This window comes from Diadema antillarum, unplaced genomic scaffold (assembly GCF_040938485.1).
Source record: "Diadema antillarum isolate AM-2024a unplaced genomic scaffold, OU_Dant_1.0 scf00000111, whole genome shotgun sequence".
Lineage (NCBI taxonomy): Eukaryota > Metazoa > Echinodermata > Echinoidea > Diadematoida > Diadematidae > Diadema > Diadema antillarum.
Genome location: NW_027271000.1, coordinates 3,077,668 through 3,101,461, shown reverse-complemented (window position 1 = coordinate 3,101,461; position 23,794 = coordinate 3,077,668). Strand labels below are relative to the sequence as shown.

At 39.5% G+C, this 23,794-nt stretch overlaps 2 protein-coding genes across 2 annotated transcripts in view; one reads left to right on the top strand and one right to left on the bottom strand.

Moving 5' to 3' along the window:
- The window catches only part of LOC139719541 (autophagy-related protein 2 homolog B-like), a 67,286-nt gene extending 47,715 nt beyond the window's left edge, over positions 1–19,571 (bottom strand). Inside the window, exons 1-3 of the mRNA XM_071630956.1 lie at positions 19,302–19,571; positions 9,281–9,461; positions 6,358–6,522 (exon numbers count right to left, since the gene is read on the bottom strand). Coding sequence (XP_071487057.1) covers positions 6,358–6,522; positions 9,281–9,461; positions 19,302–19,469 — 514 coding nt within the window. The 5' untranslated portion in view covers positions 19,470–19,571. The remainder of the gene's footprint in view (positions 1–6,357; positions 6,523–9,280; positions 9,462–19,301) is intronic.
- Positions 19,572–20,685: 1,114 nt separating this feature from the next.
- LOC139719525 (thiosulfate transporter TsuA-like) overlaps positions 20,686–23,794 on the top strand; it is a 50,369-nt gene continuing 47,260 nt past the window's right edge. Inside the window, exon 1 of the mRNA XM_071630940.1 lies at positions 20,686–21,049. Within this exon, the coding sequence (XP_071487041.1) occupies positions 20,686–21,049 (364 nt within the window). The remainder of the gene's footprint in view (positions 21,050–23,794) is intronic.

Below are 23,794 nucleotides of genomic sequence, written 5' to 3'. Positions count from 1 at the left end.
TTAACATGAACGTGCGGGGAAAAGCCCTGAGAGATCTCGCTGTGGATCTACACCACAACAGACTTAGGTCATCTACAGGTCATCCCATGCCAAAGAAGGGGGGAAAAAATCACACCATTCAACTCTAATCCCACCATGGTAATAAAGGGATGTAACCAGAAATTGAGACTCAAAGAAGGGCCAAGTCAGTTATCATCAATTTCCTCATTTGATACACATCCATCTTATTGACATCCTACAAACTTTCCATGTTCATATACGAGTTGTGAACAACATGCAGCAAATGGAGTATCTTGTGGTAATAAACTCAACTACATTGTATGTGGACTAGGTATATATGATGGGATGACAACCCAATTCCCATTAACTAACTTTATCTCGATCCAGGGATTTGTTTCTTTTCTCCTTTATATTTCTTAAACTTTCATCATATTCAGATGACCAAATTTTAATCTAATACATGCTTCCATAACATAACAAATGCCAAAGTACACATGTAAGTATACCTGGCAACCTTCCCACTGTGTCCGTGCCCATGCAGTGGTTGGTAAAAGAACACTTGTATTGACTTCTATTCTGCATGAATGTGGAATGCAAATCATATTCATGACAAAAGGATCACCTCACCAATCATTTCAAAGGGCAAGCAGGTCAAAGATGTAAATGGGGAACAGATTTCTCCTCATCAGTTCCTCTCCAACCTTCTTTTTCTGCCTCCCCCCCCCAAAAAAAAAATGTTCACTCCTTTGATCACTTGCAGATCTCCCGCATCAACTACATAACACTGTCAAAATCATATTGATCATAAAAAACGTTGTTTTTCAACAGCAATGACACCAAAACAGATTGGTGAAAACTTTGAGCCATAATGCAATGGCAACAGGCTTGTTGTAATACACTTAAATAAAATTAATAAACATGTTATGCATATAGAGTGGTCCAGCATTCTCACACCTGCCACCCCTGAAATTCAGGAAAAAGGATGAATGTATGAAAATAGGACAAACATAGGAAATATTCATCCATCTCCCAGACATCACTATTAGCATGTATTCACAAAACAATGGGAATACAAGGTTACATACAGCTTCTTCTTTCCTGACAAAAACTGGGATCATATCAAGCAGGAATAGTCAGCATGTAGGTTATATGCATTCTGATAAAACTGGGAAGCCGCAGACCGAAAAGTTTGGGACAATATTTCCTCATCTGTGATCCTGGGCGTTGTCACCCCACCCTCATTGTGTTCATCCATCTCCAGTTGTCAATCATTCCTAAATGATTTTCTCACATATCAGAAATGCGACACGAGCAGGATAGGACCAGCTGTGATCCACATCTTCCACTCTTTGTTGTCCCCCCAATTAATGGCAGAGAGGAGTGATGCAGGCGTGTCACCAAACAGCAAGACAGGGGTTTTATTTACGTGATTCCCTCACCCTCTCCGCGACCTCGTAAAGTGAGGATGAAAACAGAGAAAAATATCAAAGAAAATATTTCCCTTCCTTTGACATAACAGCAGAGCAATTCTCACCAAGGACAGGCAAACTCAATGTAGGTCTTCTTTAGTCGTAAGTAGGTCAAGTGAGACAAAATCTAAACTATCATACATTGAAGAAAACTTCAGAAAGGTTGGATGTCTGCTTATAAAAAAAGAAATAAAAAAAAAAGTACTGGAATATGTTGTCACAGACTAAATGCAAGGTTACACAGGTTAGGAAGTCAAGTCCAAGCCAATACTCCACAGTGCACAGTCACGACCTCTTACATCATCATCATCATTCTGTGGATTTGGCCAACATTGAGCAATTCTGTTTTCTGATAAACACATCTGGCTGTGTGTGATCATACCCCTCCCCCTACATGCACACACATCAGCATGTAAATTGTATATGAAATAGCACTCCAGATACACAGTTTAGAGAGCAAAAGAATTAAGTTCAGTTTTTAGCTCTTACCAAGTTACTGAAGGTACGTAGCACTGATACTGAAAAAGCTGGAGAATTGGGAGCTGCCTTTTGGTTTTTGGTTGCTGGTGGTTTTTTTTTTCTTTTCTCATCCCATTTTTCAGATTATGCAAAACATCCAGAAACTCACGAAATCTTGACTGCAAACTGGGCATTCTGCTGCAAAAATCAAACATATCAAACTGCTTGTAACACCAACATTGTCTTCCACTGTACAATAACAGTTATTGAGTTAAACTATGGATTGAATTCAATGACTGGGAAGACTGATTATCTAAGCATAAATAGTAATTAAACATATTTCAGACTAAATCTCATCATTTCATACTAAAATGACATACGGCCTACTGCTAACATCTCACAATAGCTCTTAACGTTACTGTAAACTGTCATCATCCATCTGTGAGGTCCCTTTTTGAGGATGGTGTAAATGTGGAGTAACAGGCAGAAGTGTTATGATTGATATTCCATGCGTCATAGCTTCTTCACCTGTCAATTTTTTTTTTCTCTCTCTCTCTGTTTTCCTCAGATACATCCAGTTTAAATGCAGGTCACACTGACCCCAAATCGTCTTCCTTACCACTGCACTGGTCAAGAGGGAATGGTCAAACCTGGCTGGGTTCACACGTGGGCCAGGGTCAAACCTCGCATGGTCTGGTAGAGTGACTGCCCAGGCACTTGGAATGGCTCCAAAGCACAAAGTTCCAGCTTTTATTCCAACCTACTTAACCGCTCTTACCCACTGGAACACTAATGACCTTTTCAGAAACACATAAGATGCTTATGTATAAGGAATAATGGCTGTGCAGATTGGGAACTCTTTTCCCACCTAGAAGGTTGTGAATGTATAAGACGAAAAGAAAGTGGCAATATTTTGGTTTTTCCTTGAGGAAAGAGAGAAGAGCAAAACATTTTTTTTGTTTTTGTTTACAGGCCTATCTTTAATTTGTGTATATGTATCCCTTCATTTTTTTAACCTGTTTTACAGATCGCCGAGAAATACCACAATTTTTTCTCTTTCTCTTAGCATAAACACAGCTCATTGTACCTTGTACAACACATCAGGCAGAGGTGGCACCTTAAAGATAAATACTATAATTACTGTCATTGACTCACCTGAAACACTTACCATCTTTCAATGGTGTGGACAAATTCTTATTTCTCTCTCTCTCTCTCTCTGAATATGCATCATTTATAGTTTAATATTCTAGTTCATTAATGCATTTTTTAATTTCTCTTATTCTAATATTCTCCTATTTAGTTTCATGGAGTGCTACAGGAGTTTGGGGTTTTTTTTCTACTTATTTCTGAAGCTGCAGCACAGAAACATTCATAAATCAAATTTGTGTTATTATGATGACTATGTTTCACTTCAGCACCAACAACAAAAAGGTGCTCAGTTGACTAATCGATGGAATGGTAAAAAGCTGCAAATCTTGGTTTCTTTTGACCTCTCACCCGCATATCAAACTGTTACCCTTCCCCTTCAACTGACCACAGGCCATATAAGGAAAAGTCTGGCCGTCCATTCCTCATTCCTCTTCCTCTCTCTCTCACCATATCCCACCTCAGCTCTATCATAGCTCCTTCAAAATATACTCTTTGGGATGGACGGTCAAATGGTCACTCAGGTATTCCCCCAAGGTGCAGAGTCAGATGGTCAAGGTCTCAAAAGGTCAGAAATTGCAGAGACTGATACATTCTGCAGATCAAGCCCGGTGAATCCTCATCTCCTCCTCCCCTCCTCTTATCCATCCAACTCCTCTTGCTTTTCAGCTTTAAAGGGATGGTATGGTTTTGGTTAAGATGGGGATTCAGATTTTAACTTTTTCTTCTTTTTTTTTTGGCGAGATAATTAGAAACCACTTATATGAAATATTAAAGAGCATACAACTCTAAGAAGAATTGAAAGTTTATTTGATAAAAAGCAGTTTTGAAATGGCCGAGATATCCAAAAATAAAATGGTCCTATGAAAAAGTGGGACCCAGTTCTTACTAGGACCACTTTGTTTTGCCTTGTTTTTGGATATCTCAGCCATTTCATAACCAATTTTTTATCAAATAAACTTTTAATTCCTCAGTGAAGTGTATTCTCCTAAAAATTTCATACAAGTAATTTCTAAATATCTCGTAAAAACTCAAAACCTGAATCCCCATCTCAACCAAACTATGCCATCCCTTTAACCAGTTCAGTGAGTATGATACTACTCTATCAGATTATCTGTCAGCTACTTAGGTCTTCTACTGGCTGCACCCAGTCGTTCAATAACTTGCAAAATGCAAATTGCGACTGACAAATTTTTACTGATATCAAGAAGGATTACTGTAAAAAGGAGATATTATCTACCATTATTCAAACCACATACTCGGCAACTGTGTTTAACTAGTGCAGGCATTTTCTTCTCCGCCACGATACTCGCATATCTGCATTACAATCACAAGTATACACTATGATATTTCTAGCCTTTTATTCCAGTGTGATAATGCTGCCCTGTAAGTCAGAGCTCTGTTTCATCAATTTCATTAGCATGTACTGATTTTTAAAATTACATACGTATACAAAAAATTTATAGATTCAGCGCATGTAGTATGCATACACAAATTAATTCAAGGCTGTCGTATCTTCAAGCTACATGCTTATTTGACGACAGTCTGCTGCATTCACACTCCCAATACATGTGTCATAATTCAGTCAAATCATTTGATTCACTTTATACCGAGTCGTTCCCAATTGACATGTTCTCTTATTCTTTTCTTTAATCTGTACACATATATCTCAGTTTTATATTCGGATGTACACACTGTATGTTCTATTGACTTGCAAAAAAAAAAAAAAATTACTGTATTTAATTTGTAATATATATTTGATGCAGAAAATTCCTAATAAATTCATTTGTATTGAATATTGAATTGAATGCATATTTGCATTACCAACACTCTACTCAAAATTGTAGACATCATACAAATTCATTGGTAATACCTGCTCTTTACGTCTATCTCATACCTTAGCCATCGAATGCACTTGAACACAATACATTCTGAATTTATATCATCAATTTTGACTATTCTAGCATTCAACATTCCCAAGCATCCAGTTGGGATAACATCAAAGTGTGCATAACAGAGTTTACTCAGTGGTGAGTTGGCTCAGTCAGTAGCGCGTCTGCCTCACGATCACGCGGCCCGGGTTCGAACTCGAGTCTGGACTGTGCAATGTTGTGTGTAATCATACCGTCCCCTCTAGCAAGAGGCAAAACACTCTGTCCCTCGGATAGGACATAAAATGGAGGTCCACTGTATGAGAGAGTCACAACTCATGCATGTAAAAGATCCCGCTTCATTCATTCATCGCAAAGAGCACGGTGTTTAACCCGGTGAAGTGGTCCCACCTCACATCCAACTGGACCCCATGGAAGACCAGCTATAATGTAGCTGAATATGGGCTATCCAGCCATCTTCTCAGATAGAAATGAATGAACAAACAAACAAACAAACTCTACATAGCAATACCTTCGTGCATAAACCATCTTCTTACTTTGAACCTGCTTAGCAGCTTTAGAATCAGGGTGTACAGGAATTTGTTCTACTGTTGTAATCTTTAGTCACATTTGCATTTGTCTACCTCTCTCCCTCTCTGTCTCTGCAAACACTCTCTCTTGTACTCTGTTCGCTGCAATATAAGGTGTACACTCCCTCTCCTTTTACACCATCTAATACCTTGCATTAAAATGCCTAATACTGGCATACTCTTTTATCTCTGTGTAGTCTTGTTGGACACAAACACTCTCTGTCTGATGTCATCCAATCCTAACACTTTTTCTTCCTCACTGACATCAGCTGTCCAACACTAACACCTCTTCTTCCCTTCCAACATGAGTTGTTCAACATTAACACCTCTTCTTCCCTTCCTGCATGAGCTGCCCAACATTAACGTCCCTTTTCCCCTTCCAACAAGAGCTGTCCACCACTAACACCTCTTCTTTTACTCCAACATGAGCTGTCCAACCCTTACACCTCTTCTTTCCTTCCAACATGAGCTGTCCAACACTAACACCTCTTCTTTCACTCCAACATGAGCTGTCCAACACTAACACCTCTTCTTCCCCATCAACTTGAGCTATCCAACATTAACACTGAGACATTTCTTCTTCTCCCTGATTTATGCTGTGTAACACTAACACTCTCTCCTCTGCCACTCTGCCGAGCCCCATCCAGGACTTATATTCTTGCTTTTCCACTCTGTCTGATGCGCATCACTAACACTCTTTGTTGTTCGTTCCTTGTGTCTCTTGCCATCTAACACCTACACTATCTCTTCTTCCTATCTCTCTGGTGGTGTCTAAAACTTCACACCTTCTCCTCCTTGACTCTGCTCAGTGTTGTACTGTACCTGACTCAATGGTCTGCGCCAGCAGCTCTGGTCCCTCAAATGGCTGGGTGCTCCCGGCTTCCTGCTCCCCTTCGGTTGGTTCTTGCTTCAGGCACTCCTGGGCAAGCATCATGCTGCTGGACAGGCTCATGCTACTCCACATTGAGTCACTAATACTCCCAGTGCCTACTTCAAAGAGTTTGAACATGAGACAGAGAGAGAAGAGCAAGGGAGAGAGCAAAGAGTTTATCTTTCATACATGTACATGTAGTAGTCTTTTATCTTTGTAATGATGTAAAAATGATATTAAAGCAGGGAAATAGGAGAAGAAACATTAACAAGAATCTCTCCATTGTACCCATGCTCCATGCCACAAAGAAGTTAAGTGCTCTATCGCAGGTGTTAATAAATTGCTTTGACCAGGGAGGTGGGCCAGCATTCCTCTTCAAGGATGCAATACTGTATACGCCGAATATTTCGTGAGGTTTTTATTTTTGCGAATTTAGCGAGTCAGGTGCTATTCGCGAAATTAAAGACACACGAAAATATTGACTCTGATCCCGATGTGGATGTGACGTACGCGTGTACATTTCCCTGTTCAGTACAGTACTCCCCGATCGCAATCACAAAAATTTAGACTCGCGAAATATATGGCGTATACAGAATTCCTCAATCACAATAAACTGAGCAAGCAGCAGTACACTGTTCCTTTCAATATTTTCAGCAGCAATTATTTCGTGAGTAGAAAACAGAAACACACAAACAAAAATTTAATTGCAAAATACTATTAAATTAAGATATGTAGAAACAAGCATTTTTATAAGCCAATTACTCAATCTGAAAGATTTTGCATTCAGGTACTAAACCTGGTGAACAAAATTATGCACAAATGTACACAAGATGGGATACTAGTATTCCTATTTTCAGTCCTGGGGTATTGACAACAAGAAGATTTGAAGAAAAATTGAAAAGATTTGTTCTGTAACATATTACCAAAAGGTTCCATACAGGAGTTCACCATTTCCTCTAAAATACATGTTGTTAAAATCAAGAAACTCTTCTTTGGTCTCCATATCAAAACTCTATGGACAAGCAGACTGGAGCATGGATCATCAAAGCCAGTGGAATGCTAAGCATTCAATTGTCATGCCATAGAACCAATGTATAGATTAATATGCACAAATTGGGAAGAGATCCCACTCCTTCTATAAAACCTTGATTGAAGTTAAGGTACTCAAAGATTGCACTACCAGTAGTAGTTTACATTCTGTATGGACATCCCACATTTCAGGGGAAAATTGCAGAAGAGGGCAGCTGGCTAGGACACTGGCTACTAAGGACTCTAAATTTGAAGATGCACACTGTTTCCTTCATGGTTTGTCCCTACAAAAAATCTTACACGCACCCAAACTCTCTAATAAAAGCACAGTGCACTTTAAAGACACAACACTTCTGGAGCATCCTGCTCCTATCTACTAGGAAGGAACTGCCACCTCCCGCAGTATCATGTCAGGGACAAGCGAAAACCGGACACTAAGACCTTTCTAAATACACACGGGTCTGCAATGTTAATCTGGCCCAGAATTCTGCAAAATTCAGCGTGCAGAGTACGGTAATCCCTTAGGAAGCACTAACTTAGAGCCTAGCATGATACTAAATACAAGTGCAATAATGATGATAATGAAGACAGCAATTATAGCGTGCTCTTTAATTCTTTATGAAAACATGATATCACCTACAAACTTGTATACAGTATTAGAATTCAAAGTTTGTTGTTATTACTGTTACTCTTATTGCTATCATTATCATTACCTTCAACAACTCAGCATACACAACTGCTTGTCATTCCAAGCCTATCATCATTACATGTAAATACCAGCCACAGTCTAACCAATATAGTACGGTAAATACAAAGTGTTTTATGGTAACGATTCCTTTCACTACCTGAAATATTAACAAAAATTTCGCTGTCTGTGTTTTTGATAGAACTAACATGTAACATAACTGTATATAGGGCCTACATCATGCAGAGTATAAGCAATGAAATGAGTAGTAAGTACAAGTGGCATTGTAGCACATGGACACAAGGTCTTTGTCATTCTATCTCATACACATGTATGTGCATGTCTCCCAACTTGGCCAACTTGCATGAGCTACAGATGTACCAATCCTGGGTATAGGAAATTGCAATCACACACATATGCTGATATCATTATTTAATTTCCTAAATAAACAGAGGAATCAACAAAGTATCACATTGGTGAGGTCTTTCACATCTTGATTAGTCCACCATCTCATGCTGCCAATCAACATTAAAGGACAAGTCCACCTTCATATACATGTGGATTGAATGAATGCAACAATATTAGTAGAACACATCAGTGAAATTTTGGGGAAAATCGCACAATCCGTTCAAAAGTTATGAATTTTTTAAGTATCTGCACAGTCACTGCTGGATGAGAAGACTACTATGGTGTATGATGTCATATGCGTACAACGACATGAAGAAAATAAAAAGAGAATTTCACAAAACTTTACTTTTTAAATGAAGTGCACATTTCTTCGACTTGTAACTGACATACTGTATGTTAAGGGTAATATTATTCCCCCTGCCTTCTGAAAGAGAAAAGTCAAGTGTTCATTTGTTATGCGAGAAAAGTGAAAATATATTGAATTTTCTTTAATCTTTCTTTATATTGTTGTACTCATTTGACATCACAAGCTATAGTAGTCTTCTCATCCAGCCTTGAGTGAGCAGAAATTTTAAAAATTTATAACTTTTGAACGGATTGTCCAATTTTCCTCAAACTCTCACTGATGTGTTCTACTAATATTGCTGCATTCACTCAACCCACATGTTGTATGAAGGTGAACTTGTCCTTGAAAGCATTAATCCGCTATTAAAGATAGGAGACATTTTTTATCCCATTCGGTAAATACTGACCCTCTGGTGATGCTTCCTCATTCCTGTACTTGGGCTGGATGGTCAGTTGGAGCCCCCTGATCTCCACCTTGCTGCTAGCGGTCAGCAGAGAGGACCAAGGGATCTCCACCGAGATGCTCCCGACGGAGCCATCCCGGATCTCCACTGGGGTTCCACAGGTCTCCAGAAGCTCATTCAAGACCTGGAGCCCCCAAAGAAGAAGATGGATATCAAGAGATGTTGGCAGAATTATTGCCCACACAACAACTTTGGTTTACAGTCATACATTTCATACTGAGTGTAAAAAGGTCAAGAACACAATCATTTGAATTGACCCCTTCTCATCGGTTACACTGATATAAACAGAAGATCTAACAGATCTAACATGGATATATATGTTCTAATTAATGTGTTTCCATTTTTTTTTTCATTTTTCTTTTCCTGTATGCTCTTGATTCTGTAATTTTGCTGAAATTCAACAAAAGTTCAAAGTTTCATTTTGGATTCATTAATTTTACAATTTTAGGCATTGAGTCTGACCTTTAACCATTACAAGATAACTGAAAAGACACACACAAACAAACAAGATCACAACTCCACCATACCTCATTATGGTTGCTGTAGTTGATTCAGTTTCATCACTTACACATTCTAAAATTACTGTTTGCCATAGTAAGCCCTGTTGCATTTGACCTTTGACCTCATGACCCAACATCCAATCAGGTCATCATGTATGATCATGATCATCCACACATGTATCACCTGTCATTAAAAACAACTCTATTTTTTTTTCAAATTATGATGATTGCAAGCTGAGAACAAAATGCCTCTCGCCCCGTTACCTGATGGAGGCCTACGAAACTTGGAGAAATTCAAAAGTACAATGCTGAGAAACACTTGCCTCTCCCCCTTCATTTCAATCAGCACACTTTGACCTATCTGATCTGCATTCAATCTTCATCACTTGGGCAATGAACTTTTGTCAGTGCTTCATCTCAACTTCTGATCTCTATTTCTGAGACAGCGAAGCCTTAAAATCTAAACGATGAAATTTTCTCTCACTATGGGCACATGAATTAGAAGTCAAACCCAGGTATTTTCTAAGATTTCAAGATCATTTGTTTGTTGGTTTTTTTCATTAGGGGTTGCTGGGCAACTACTTGTACAAAGTGTACACTGCCCTAAACCCTTCGAATGAATGTCCATATCTCCAAAGTGATTTTTCTTATTTTTAAAGTCTTTTGTGATATTATCAATTTTGTGTTTTACTTTAGCCATGCTAATGTTCTGAAGTCAAAAGTACAACATTTGGTCATATGACTCTTCCCTCTTGGCACACAAAGGCATGAGGGAATAGTTATTTTCGTGAATGTGGTGCACCTGTTTGGGAATTTCTGACATCCAATCATGGAGTAGCAACATGTTATATATATGTGCACACATCAGCAAATTCAATGAGTTATGATGACAAGCAATGCCACAGCTTTCTTTTTAAAGTAAAATTTTCTGCTAGTATCAACGATTGATCTGCACCAAAACTTTATTTCAAATTGGGGTTTTTGCAAGTTTCAATAAACCTATCCGCACCGTATATGGTCAAACTCAATTTCTTCAATTTATTTCTGGCATTAAACAAGGAGCTCATACAATTTCACTTGGACTATTGCTGGTGGACCTAGATACCTCAAGTTCAAAATGATTACAGTAGGGCAGAATTTATGGCTGACATGTGAAAAGTGAGTAAATATATGACTTGTTACTACATACATACACATACAAAGTGTATATGGCATAATGCAAATAAATTTAGTCATTAAATGTCACTCTAAGTCAACTGAATGGGGAATAAGCTCAAATTCTTAAAAGAGATCATTTCAAAATAGGCCAAAGTTGCTTCAAAATTACATTCACTGAATTCTGTAATCAGCACCACTTCACACTGCACATCAATGTAAACTTTTCAAAAGGGAAGAGGAATGCAAGGCAATCTATAATGTGATTTCACAAACAGAAATGATGCTGGGTGATGACCTTTAATGCTCATACAAGTACATCAACCTCTCAGTTTGTACTCGAGAAATTGAGCAAATAAACAAAAGAAGGATGAGGGTTGAACACTGACTAGACAGGCATCATTACCCCAGTCACACCCACAAGGATACAAGGTCAATGCCAGCCCAGCTGTTGCTGTAGAAAGAATGCAGGGCCTGGCTCACTTTGTGACAGACTCACAGTGAACTCCAACCTACAGGTGACCTCCAGCAAGGTCTGCAACTACAAGCTGGCTCATATCACATGCTCTTCCATAACTACACAAGACAAGGGGTGCGTGACTGGGCAACATGGAATTACAGTCATTCTGATGGGGCAAGAGCAGAGACCTGGCAACGTCAGTGGGATAGGGCCTTCAACTTGGGCAATTCTGCTGAAAACAGCCGAAGCTCTGGAGCCAACACCTCAGCAATACAAAGAGAATTCCCACCTCAGCTGATACGCAGCAGTTCCGGTCTCTTAGTATCCCTTTGACGGTTTTCACCTTGAAGTGGCAGTATGCTTTGCTCATTACCCACATGTAGATTCCTGTTTGTCCGCCTTCGGTGTCTTATATCCTTCCTTGATGCCATACACAGCTTTTAGCAAATGGGTAATCATAATAAAGACAACGCTGGCCTGTGTGCCAGCCAGACACAAACATTTGTGATGAGGAATTCTACTCCACAAACATGAAGAGCACAGACATGAGGGCCTCGTATCATTAACAGCTGCAATAGAGTCACATCTCCCTGGCTGACAACACAGTTGAGAATCGGCGGCAATCTCTCCATAACACAGGGCCACAGTACGACATCAATACCTTTGAATGCAATTCTACAAAGCAGGAGACAGACAGATTGATGATGGAATATATTGCACATTTGACTATAAATAGAACACACTCTATGTGCATAAAACAGAATGAGCTTTCCTGACATCAAAATTTGCTTTGTACTCCTGTAGATATAAACTAAACATGATGCAACAGAAAGAAAACAATCTTGTACTTCACTACAAGCTTGTAATTCAAGTCCAAAACATTTCCAATACTTTATGTAAACATCACAGAGTTGTATGTTTGTATTTTTTGTGGTAACACATGCATATTGATTTCTGAATTCATCTCACACAAAACGCACCTGGGCAAAATACAGTACACTTCACACTTTGGTTGCCATGGTACGCCTTTCCTAAAATGCTGCACAGCTGTAAGTTTGCCTGTATGCATCATTGACATGACAGAAACATACACGGCCATCACAACCAAACTTGACGCTTACTTTTCATCCCTTCATCCCACCAGGCAAATTCAAGTCTGCATCATCCATGCTGAATCCCATCTGCCCATCCCCTTCATCAGTTTGGCTTTGTGCCTAGTGATAGATAGTGAAGTCTATATAACTGTAATAAAATACGTATCTTGTCACATGTTATCTAATTTATATACAAAGTAATAGAAGCCTAAGGGGGGGGGGGGGGCTGACAATGACCTCTGAAAATTACTCACTATGAAATTAAATGTGTGGATGTGACACTAGACCCTGCACACTACCCCTATCACATACATACTACATCTGTAAACATTCTATCACTAGCGGTCAGGTCCGTACACTGGCCGTACACTACATGCAAAATAAGGTGATCATATGCACTCAGCTTGTTATTAAGGGTCAGATGTCTAAAACTTAAAATTCCTGAGGTACACAATGTACGATGTGATGATGTATGCAACCATGCTGAGCTGAGTCTCTCCATAAGAGACATTGAGTACTCGCATCTAATTTTTCCCTTTTTATCATGAATAAAACATTGTCACTTCGAAACAAAAATACATTTTCAGAGCATACAGTTGTTGTTTCTTTTCCAAACATGTACACTGTAACAATAATCGCAGAGAAAATCTACAAAACTATGATAATTTGGAGATCGATATAGTGCTTGATGCTTTTCATGTAGGCCTACCACCTAACAAAGTGAGTGCTGTGCACCAGCACAGCCTAATTCAAAACATTATTACAGAAATAAAATAGTGCCACTGCCAGTGGAGTTTTTACATTTATATATAACAGCCAGAACTATCATACCACTGAAACATTTACAACAGATTGACAAGTGCTAAGGCACTCAGAGATACAATGTAAAATGGCTATTACATGTACAATGTACCTAATAGCATGGCATCCCTCCAGTTAATAGCTGGCAGATCATTCAGTAAAACAAAGCTTTACTCCTCTTTTCTACTTTTTTAAAGCTTAAAGGGTGTGTACAGTTCTGGTTGAGGTGAGGATTTAGCTTTTAACGTTTTGCGAGATATTCAGAAACCACTCTATGAGACGTCAAAGAGCACGCAATTCTAAAGGGGTATCAAAAGTTTATCTGATGAAAATCGGTTTGGAAATAGCTGAGATATCAAAAACAAGATGAAACAAAAAGATCCTAATAAAAGGCGTGGCCTGTCGCCTTTTATTATTGTCACTTTTTTGGATATCTCAGCCATTTGAAAACCAATTTTCATCAAATAAACGTTGAATTCTTCTTAAGATTACATGTTCTTTCATATTTCATAAGAGGTTTCTCATTATCTCACTTAGGAATGTTCAAAACATGACTCCCCACCACAACCAGTACTGTACAGTCCCTTTAATCATCTTTTACAGAGTCTACATATATACATTGTATGTAGGCAGCAGTCAGGTCAGAGTATCGAAGACTCGACAGTTGCGAAGACATACAGCTATTGCAAAAATACTCTTTTTGCCTGATTAAAACATCCAACTGGATGTTGTGGAGTCATTAGACAGGTATACAACTGTGCAAGTATCTTTAACTCTGATATTTTGGAAGGCAACACCAATCCAGTCAACTTTCAACTCCAAACTTTCAAAAATTGTTACATATCTTTATTTAAATACAGGGTTTCCACATACTACATGTGATACAACATACAAATCTACCAGGTTATTAAACTACCGGTACTGCAGTTCAGAATTTAACCAAACAATACATTATTGATTTCATCATGTAAGTCTGTCAGGCTGACATGTTTCCAAGAGTCAGGTTAGATCCTACTGAACATGATATGTCTGGAGTTCTACTGAGGGTATGATAGTGGTGACTTTGTATTTGGACACGGTGCACTTTTATTTTAAACCCTTGCAAGAATCACAAAGATGATGAGACCTCACATTTTTACCATCTACGGCACACACGATATATAATTTGCAATGGTTTTGCAAATTTTGTAAGTCCACTGATATTTATGAAGTTAACTTCCTGTGAAATATGGCCTCCCGCAGTATGAAATCATGCACTATGTACAAGATGTATCACCTTCAAGGTAGAAGATCGCTTAGCGTTTTCCTGGAAAATGGAAAAAATACATTTCTCATTCTGTCACTTTGGGCGTGTGGGTTCTCAATTGCAAATTAAACCACTCAATAAAATGTCTTACAAGTCCAAATTTGTGAAATAATATACTTGCAAAACATATAAAGCATATATACAGTAGTTGCACAAAAAGACAAAATCTATAGCTGCCTACTTAATAGTATCCAATATGCTTACACTACAGCATTTGGGGATTCCCAGTCTTCAACCAACAAACTCTATACTATGTTTGAATTCCTTGTTAATATCCTCACTGTGACAGATATCAGAGGTTGTCCATCTTTTGCTTTTGGTTTCATATATTCAGACTACTGGAAAGCTAAGCATGAAATATCCATGCATACAATATTACAAAGCAGAGAGGCTTTGTATTATGCCATGCCAAACAACCAACGCCTAGGTTGAAGGGAAGCTACATTTGACAAGAACGATGTTTGCTTTTGTGGGGAAAAAAAAAGAAGAAGATGCCCAACATTTTCAGATAACATCTCCTGATGTACCGACAATAGAAAATGCCTACAAAGTATAACAAGGCCCACAAATCATTTATATTTATGACATGCTTATGAAGTTATGCTTTCTAACAGGCAGCAAGTATCCATAGCTATTGTCAAGGGCTCCCGGTCATTCTGGATGCATATCGTCGCTGGGATGACAAGACCTCGTATCTACAAAATGTCAAATGTTCAGGAGAGCAAAAAAACATGGCAGCCAAAGCACTGTATCCAATGGGATAGACATTCCTTTGACATACTGTGGTGGCTTCATTTTTGGGGTAAGACATCTAGGATTTGTACAGGATATCACTTCACTGATTATCTGACCATCAATCCAAAAAAGTCATTTTCACCAAAATTGCAGATACAAGGTCTTGTCACCCCAGCGACGATATGGCATCTGAGGCACGTCAAGGATTGGTGATCAGCCCAGCCCTCTTTTTGCTAAAGTTCAATGACATCATTGCAAAGATTCAATCCAAGATATGGCTATTGGCTGATGACAGTGTGAAATATCAAGAAATTCGTACCAAGAATGACATTTCCATCCTTCAGCAAGACCTCCAAATATTGTCCGATTGGTCAGAAAAATGGCTAACCAGTCAGTAGTGCACTTTCCTCACCATCACAAAGATGAGAACTCCATTTCAGCATAACTGCAAGATTTCCAATGCGTCAATACAATGGGTCAACAAATATAAGTATCTTGGAACTATCATATCCAAGGACCTCCAGCGGAACACATGCTGTCAACTCGTACAAAGGCCGGCCAGCAGAAACCTTGGACTTCTGAGGAGAATCCTGTCACCATGTTCCAAACTGGTCAGATTAAGGGCATACATATACACAGAGACTCCAACTCTCCCGTTTTCGACGGGAGATCTCCCGCCGAAAACCCATTTTTGCAAAATCTCCCGTTCTCCCGTTTGAGATTTAATTTCTCCCGCCCTGGCTCAATGTCTCCCGTTGGAAAGGATTTCTTACTCATTGCTATCGTATATTGCAAAAATAAGCCTTAGATAGCGCCAGAGAGCATCTATAACCCTATGAACTTCGCGCTTCGCACACATAAACTTGGGTCTCCCGTTTGCTAGGGGTTACAGGCGGGAGAATCTCCAGATCAAAAGGTGCTTGGGGTTGGAGTCTCTGTATACATGACCCTGGTTCAACTGCAAGCAGGAGTACATGGTGCTAAAGCCTTAAGTCTGTACACTCCTAGTAAAAGGCTTGGAAAGAGCACACACACACACACACACACACACGCACACACACACACACACACACACACACACAAACAAAAAACAAACAAACAAAAACAGCTGCTCACTTGGCCACCTGTGACTATATAGAAGATCCACATCAGCTTCAGGGCTTGTCCCCAAGCTGCTGGCTGGAATTAGATCAACAACGTACCACTATGTCACCATGAGCTAGATAGAATACACCATTAGCTAGTCAATGTCCACTGTCCTAACTTCATATCCCAAGAGCCATACATCATCAGAAGAAATTATACTCAAACTCTGTGTACCCGAAGCAGTAATTGATTCATGAATACACAATTTCCTTTTAATCCTGGAAAACTCGCATCTGGAACAAGTCACCAACTACGATGGCTACCATCCCAAAGTACCTTCTTTCCAGGAGGCTGCCTTTACTGTCATCAGAGGGTTGGAACCTCCTGTTGGTTCCAGGATGCTGTAAACCTTAAAAGAATGGTTTTTATCTTGTGCAGCATAATTTTCATTGTCAATAGAAATGCTGCAACATTAACTGCACCACCGCCTACTGTCACACACAGCACATCCTGTCCCTGTTTAGCTTGGAAAGAACTCTACAATTATGTACTTCAGGGATTATCTTGTCAAGGGTCAAGAATGTGTCAATTTCCTCAAAAGTTCCATTTGTTTACCAACAAAATATTCTGTACTGCAATTACCCTAAAATTGCCACAAACTACTAAATAGAGTTGTACTCTAGATCTAGTGCCTTGAAATCATTCATATGTACAATTTTATTCATATTATTAATGTTGATCAGTAAATGGGTATTTCTCTACTGGACTCAACTTAAGAAGAAATTGATTGATGGGGTAGCACTCTATTAGTGTGCAATGCCACTGGGGCAAGACTTCCACATGCCCCCCACCCCCCACCCCACACACCCACTAATATACCTCACCATAAGGTTGTTAAAAGTGTGTGCATTGAACAAAGGTAGGGTAGTACTAGTAGTGCAGAGTGGTATGGCAAAACTGGGGGGGGGGGGGGGGGACATACTGTACAATTGTTTATAATTATATAGAAATCTCTCCTACACTGGTTTAGCTACTTTGCAAAATACAACATAAATTCAGGCACCTCTAAAATGGCTATTTCACCAGCAATAGGCTGGCATTTATACCATGTAAAATTTTAAATCTATCTTAGTTTCCTATACCTCACTGTAAACTGACACATATCCAGACTGTTCCCGTGGTCTTGAAAATACATTTTTCTTTGTTCATCCTCTTTCCCGGTTCGCAATAGGGTCTAGAACATCCTTGACCGAAAGATCGGTCTGTATCTGTCCGTCGGGGAATGTTCCGCGGAGACTGCGTCTGGCTTCACGGATCCCCTCCGTATACAGACCGAAGTCAATGATTGCGGCTCCTGTGTGGAGCAGTCGCGCACAGATCAAACGTTACGATAAACCAAATTTCAGGCAGCTTTTTTACATTCAAACAAGTATGACATGACATGACACATTATGCAGCAATATTTGGGATAAATTTCTCACATTGTGCAATCGAAATACTCACATAACCTCGGTTATAATGCAGAAATTTTATCGATATCGCAACATCGCCGTTCGCGAGCAGTAAGTCGCCATTTTGAATCTGTAACAATTGCTAAGCCAATCACATGCGAGGTACGTGTTTTAGTAAAAAAACACGTAGAAACTACCTCGCATGTGATTGGCTAATAGATTCATAGTGTATGTTTCTGCAGTTTGAATGTGACGACGCGACAGGCTGTGTTTTACGTTGAAAATTCTCCTAAAATGTTGGATTATTCATTAATCTGGTGAGTGTAACGTATTCTTAAAAAAATCATTTCACCATACAAGCTTAAATTTGCCGACCTAGGGCCGTGATTTAGACGCAATCGAGAAGGGTGAGGTACCTCACCCAATTTTCCATAGAGACAGTGGTTAAGAACATCCACACAGCAATGGGTACTGCAACCTTCCGTCTGTCTACGGAGGACAGCGTTAATGGCAAAATATAAAAGAGTCCTCCGGACAGACGGATCTTTCTGTCTAAGAACATCCCAGAGCAGAGGCCCCAGGATTATGTCTCCGCAGCTTATATACACGTACAGTATGGATCAGCGGCTAGCACATGCGTACATAGAAGTTCCAAATCACTTATTTCCCTGCAGTCGATGTGTAGTGATTTCATGGCAATTAAAAAAACACAACAACATTGTAATACAACGATTGTAGATTGACCAAATCAACAAAAATATGCTTCACGTTTGGGCTGATAGCCGTTGAGTTTAACAGAGAGGCTGCCAAAGTTATCAAGAACACAAATGATTGCAACGCGCAATGGCCAATTAATGCTGACCTCCTTTGAAAATGATGTAGCTAAGCATAGCTAGGATAGTGCAGAACTAGGGATCAACATCTAGACCAGTTGTTCTAAATCTAGACGAGTCTAGCTGGTTTGATTATGGTCATTCGCCAGGAACAAGAAGAAGAAGGTTTGCACTTGTGTGTGCACGTGCACAGGTGTGTAAAAACTGTAACCAAACACTACAAACTACAGTAGATTCTACACGTCCATTCATTCATATTCACATTTAATATCGCAACAATGCAATGGATGCACTGCACTGACGGTGTGTTGATGTTGCATGTTGCGAGCAGTGCAGTTCAGTGCGAGTGGTATGTAGTGCAGATGCAGTGCATAGCATGATAAATTTTAGTGCAGTGTCAACTTCGATTCACAAATCAACACAAACCTTGCTTCGCTGGTGATGGACTGAGCGTAGGTCATAAGATACACCTCATACACTTAGGACATACATGCAAACTTTAGATTACAAATATGCATCATAATCTGCGCTAGAATAACATACCCAGACATCTAATTTCACATCTTTCACTGTTCCAGTTCCACTGTAGATATCGACCGTCAGCTGATCGAGTGTCAACTTCTCCTCCAGGAAATTTCCAACATAACGTTGCAGCAGATACCTACAAGCTTTTTTCTTAATGTAGTCCGGCCAAGGAAAGTACCAGGGCATTGTTTCTTTCAAAATGACATAAAAATGATGAAGAATCGTTAAACAAGGCAAGGTTTCATGACTTTCACCGAGTTCTTCGAACTCCAATCACGTAGACGATGATGCGAGTCGGCCATTTTACTCAATGTTTATAAACTCACGTCATTGCAAAAGAGGCATCGAGAGAGGGCGTTTTCTCCTTTCTCGTTATTTTTCGGCCGGTTTCTCGACCAGACAAAAATCATTACTGTCGGGTGCTATTTGAAGTTGACATATTACAATATCATTTATTATGTTGCACTAGCGATGAGCATGGACTTGCGACTCACACACGAATTGGAACCAATTCAGAAATTATAAAGAAAAAAGTTAAAACCAACTCAAGGCCACACTCACGAAGTCACCGGGAAAATTCGGCTAACTCCATTATTGTCAGGGTTCAACAGGCAGGTACGAAACGTGCGAGCGAGCGTCGTTATGCGCATGTCTGTTTCCACAATGAAGAGCTTTTCGCTTACCCTGGATGTCTAATTAAAGTGGGTCTTGCTCGGCTACAAAAAGTACTAGCATGGCTTTCAAAGTTGTCAGACGTTTCTTCCATCTTATCAAACGAACGTCTTTTTAACCTGAGAGCGCTGAGCACCCGATTCCACTTCTACCAGATAACACCTACCCGCCCACAGCTCCGGGGTCCACATTCGACACACGGTACTATCCTGTTCCCATTTTTTTTTTTTTACGTAGCTGGCCCACGCATTCTTGAATTCCCCCCAGTCACTGGTATCCATCCTTCCTTTCAACACCGCACGTTTTCTCCTTGCCTCTCTTTATTTTATCCTTCCCCCTTTAGACCCTGAAGTCCAACGCTATTTGACTTTCAACTTCAAGCTAGCCTTACCGCGCTGTGACGGGGGAAAAAGTCAAGAGCAAACAGTGGAGGTCATAATCACGGCGCTCGGTCCAATATTACCAAACACTTGCCTGACAACGTTTTATTTGTACCTCCCGCTCTGTGGGCATCTTTATTTGTATCATTTTATCTGCCTACTGGACTCAGTTAACTTAGCCTCGACTGACCGACGCATGTGCACTTGATTTTCTCATTCCAATATATTTACAGCTGATCATAAATTTTGTTTCATTCTGTTCCAAACCGGCAGATTACTTGCATCAACTTGATCTGGAAGAGATCGTTTTTGAGACAAAAAAAAAAAAGTTTAAGCTCAAAGAAAAGATGATGGCGGTGAGGACGGAGATTCGACAGCGAGCGGCACCGTGCGAGCCGACTTGCGATGCCAACGGCAACGTCCCGTTCTGCAAGTCGGCAAACAACATCACCTCGTTGTCGACGACCACCAACAGCCACCAAACGAACGGGTATGCGAACGGGACGGAGTTGTACAGCGATGGTAGCTTGAATGGTATTCAGCATATGAATCAAGCGACATCTGAGGGTTTCGCTCACGCCGCAAACGGGAAAGTCCCTATCAGAGTAGAGGTTGTTGAAGAAATTCGCTGGCCAGATTTAGCGATTGGTGTAAAACTTCTTGTTACTGGAGCTGCGGGGATCGTCTTCGGCTTCGTCATGGAAAAAGGAAGAGGTGAGTTCTTGTCCTTTAAATTCTGTTTTAAAATGAGTAGAATGGATTGTGCGTTGTTTGGAGTCTGTTGTGTCTGATGCTGCTTCATGAGAAATATTACTAGCCGAAGCGAATTTGTAGTTTCAAACTTCTCCAAACGCTCGAAAGAGGATAAACTTCGGTAAAATAGAATTAAATAAACTGGTAATCCACCATAAACACAAGCAGTCAGTTGATAATTGTTCTTGTCTGCTCAGTTGTAGACATTTAATTCGTGTTTTTACAAGTCACAATAATCCAACGAAAGAACGTGGTGTTTTGAATTCAGAATCTAACAGAGATCTTAACCGGAATCATCATCATTATTTTGGGCGAAGAATTCTTTTATTTCGTTTGCCAGTTCCAATTTCCTGTATATCAGTCAAATCATGATGACGATGTCTCGCGACAAACCATCCAAAAGTCATCAAATTTATACGTGATTGCTGCACAAGATACATTCCTACCATAAACTGCGACATAATTATGTCTTGTCTTTCCCCTTATGCTTATTTCAAAATGCTCTTTGGTCAACTTATCGGCGACAAGTATATGTTATGTAACATGTTTACTACCATTATTCAAGTCACTGTGTGTGTATGATACGATCGTTACTTTGTATGCAAACAATGTTCGAGTCGTGAGTGGATTGATACATTATGTCACATAGATGGTTTATGTGAAATGGGTTACCACAGGTCCATTTTCACGTTGTATTCATTCTTTTCCGTTTTTTATTTTTGTTTTATCGTTCCCAACAAATTACAAGTATCAACTCAATACCCTAAAGATATCTTTGTATTGTTTGACGGGTTTGTAGAATATATTGCTCGCAAAGTATGGAGCTAAAGAAGGTCTGCACAACGTCATATTGAATGTGTGTTTCTTTCTCAGTTTCAAATTATGGATTTTAATTGATTATTCCTAATTGTTCGTTTGTATGATATTTCAAAGGAAACGTTTTCTCAAACCACGTTTGATAATAATCATAAACAATAACAAAGAGGACGCAACTATTCCGTGGTTTTTTAAAGAAGAAGTCAAGATGAATGGGCACATTCCATCATCATCTTTCAGGCTTATTGTATATAGCAGCAGCCGGTCTACTATCGTGATGAAAAGTACGATGACACACACTCTGGTTGCCCAGACATACTTTAGTAAAGCACGAAAACACATTTTCCTAATGACACTTCACACAGAATAGAGCACAAGTTACTGTAATCAGGAAGATCACGTTCAATACAGTGTGACATTCCAATGTCTCCCAGCGTTGAGTCAGCGTGGCTTCTCCAAAACGATCGTTGTTATTTATGTGATTTTTTTTTGAACGCGTGATACATATTGCGCACACATAAACACGTTCACTTTCTTTTTCTCCTGGATTCAGTTTTCTCAGTATCTCAGTTCTCAGTCTCCAGTCGAGTTAGTTACTCCAAATCGGAAGCAGAAATTTGTGTGTGTGTGTGTTTTGTGTGACACAATTATTTGTCTTAATTCTCTTCAAAGTTATTTTGTCCATTCCTATAACAACGTTATACAGTGTCTTGCTGTCACGTCCATACCACACGCATGTACATTCCCATATTCCTATGTATGAAACGTGAGACCTAATTGAGTAAGTAAAAGTTCTGTAAACTCAAAGAGATCGTTAAAGCGAGAGAGAATATCATGTAAATGATTAAACATGTGGCTACTTAAATAGGCAAAATCAGTCATAACAGAAGAGGAAAAAAAAAGATCATCAGAATTTAGAATCGTTACATTCTGGAAAGTGCTGTATGAACTTCTACTGAATTTATTGATGAATTTTTGTGATGTTACACAATGTTTGAAGTTCTACTTATAGTCTCCCTCTTGATGCAAGATATTGTGAGCAAAGTCACATTGAAAGAGAGAGGGACAGGTAGGGACAAAGAGAAGCAATATGATTGAGCTGAGAGCGTTAGAAATTGGCGTATCTTGTCTCCCCCCCCCCCCCCCCCCCCACAAAAAAAAAATGAAGATATTATATACCGTACGAACCTGACTATTCGCAGCTGGTAGAAGAGCAGCGAGAGGAGGAGGAGGATGAAGCTAAGAGAAAGAGAGAGAGAGAAAAAAACCCAAGACAAAGACATTGATACAAATCATATTTCCGACACCACAGGCGCATGAGATTCACAGTACAGATATGAAATGACAAAATTACAGAGTTTATGCCAAACACTGCATTTGCTGCATCAAAGCTAGAGATCCCAGAGAGTAAGGAAAGAGATATAGAGATGTAGAGATGAAATGTATAGAGAGGATTTCATATTCTCTTCCGCCATCATCTTCTAGATTCAAGTCCACGACGGGCAGACGTCTGTCACCACCGTTTTGTCAGAATTATGTGTGAGGGGAGGGGGAAGGAAAAGCCGCGCTCGGTTGCAGCCACCTTAAATCGAATTACCAATTATTAGTTTCCACTTAAAGACGCAACGTATGAGGTCACTAAGGAGGGCTCAAGGCCATTAGTGTTTCATTTAGGCTCGTCTTGTCTCTTGAGGAGTCGCACTTTTGTCGATATAGAGGATGTGCCTTAATCGCTTCGAAAGTTTGCGATATAATTATATATATATATATGTATATTATATATATATATATATATATATATATATATATATATATATGTATGTATCTTTGGATGCTACCTTAAAGAGACATAATTATTCCATTAAGGAGACAAATTTGTGTCTCCTTAAC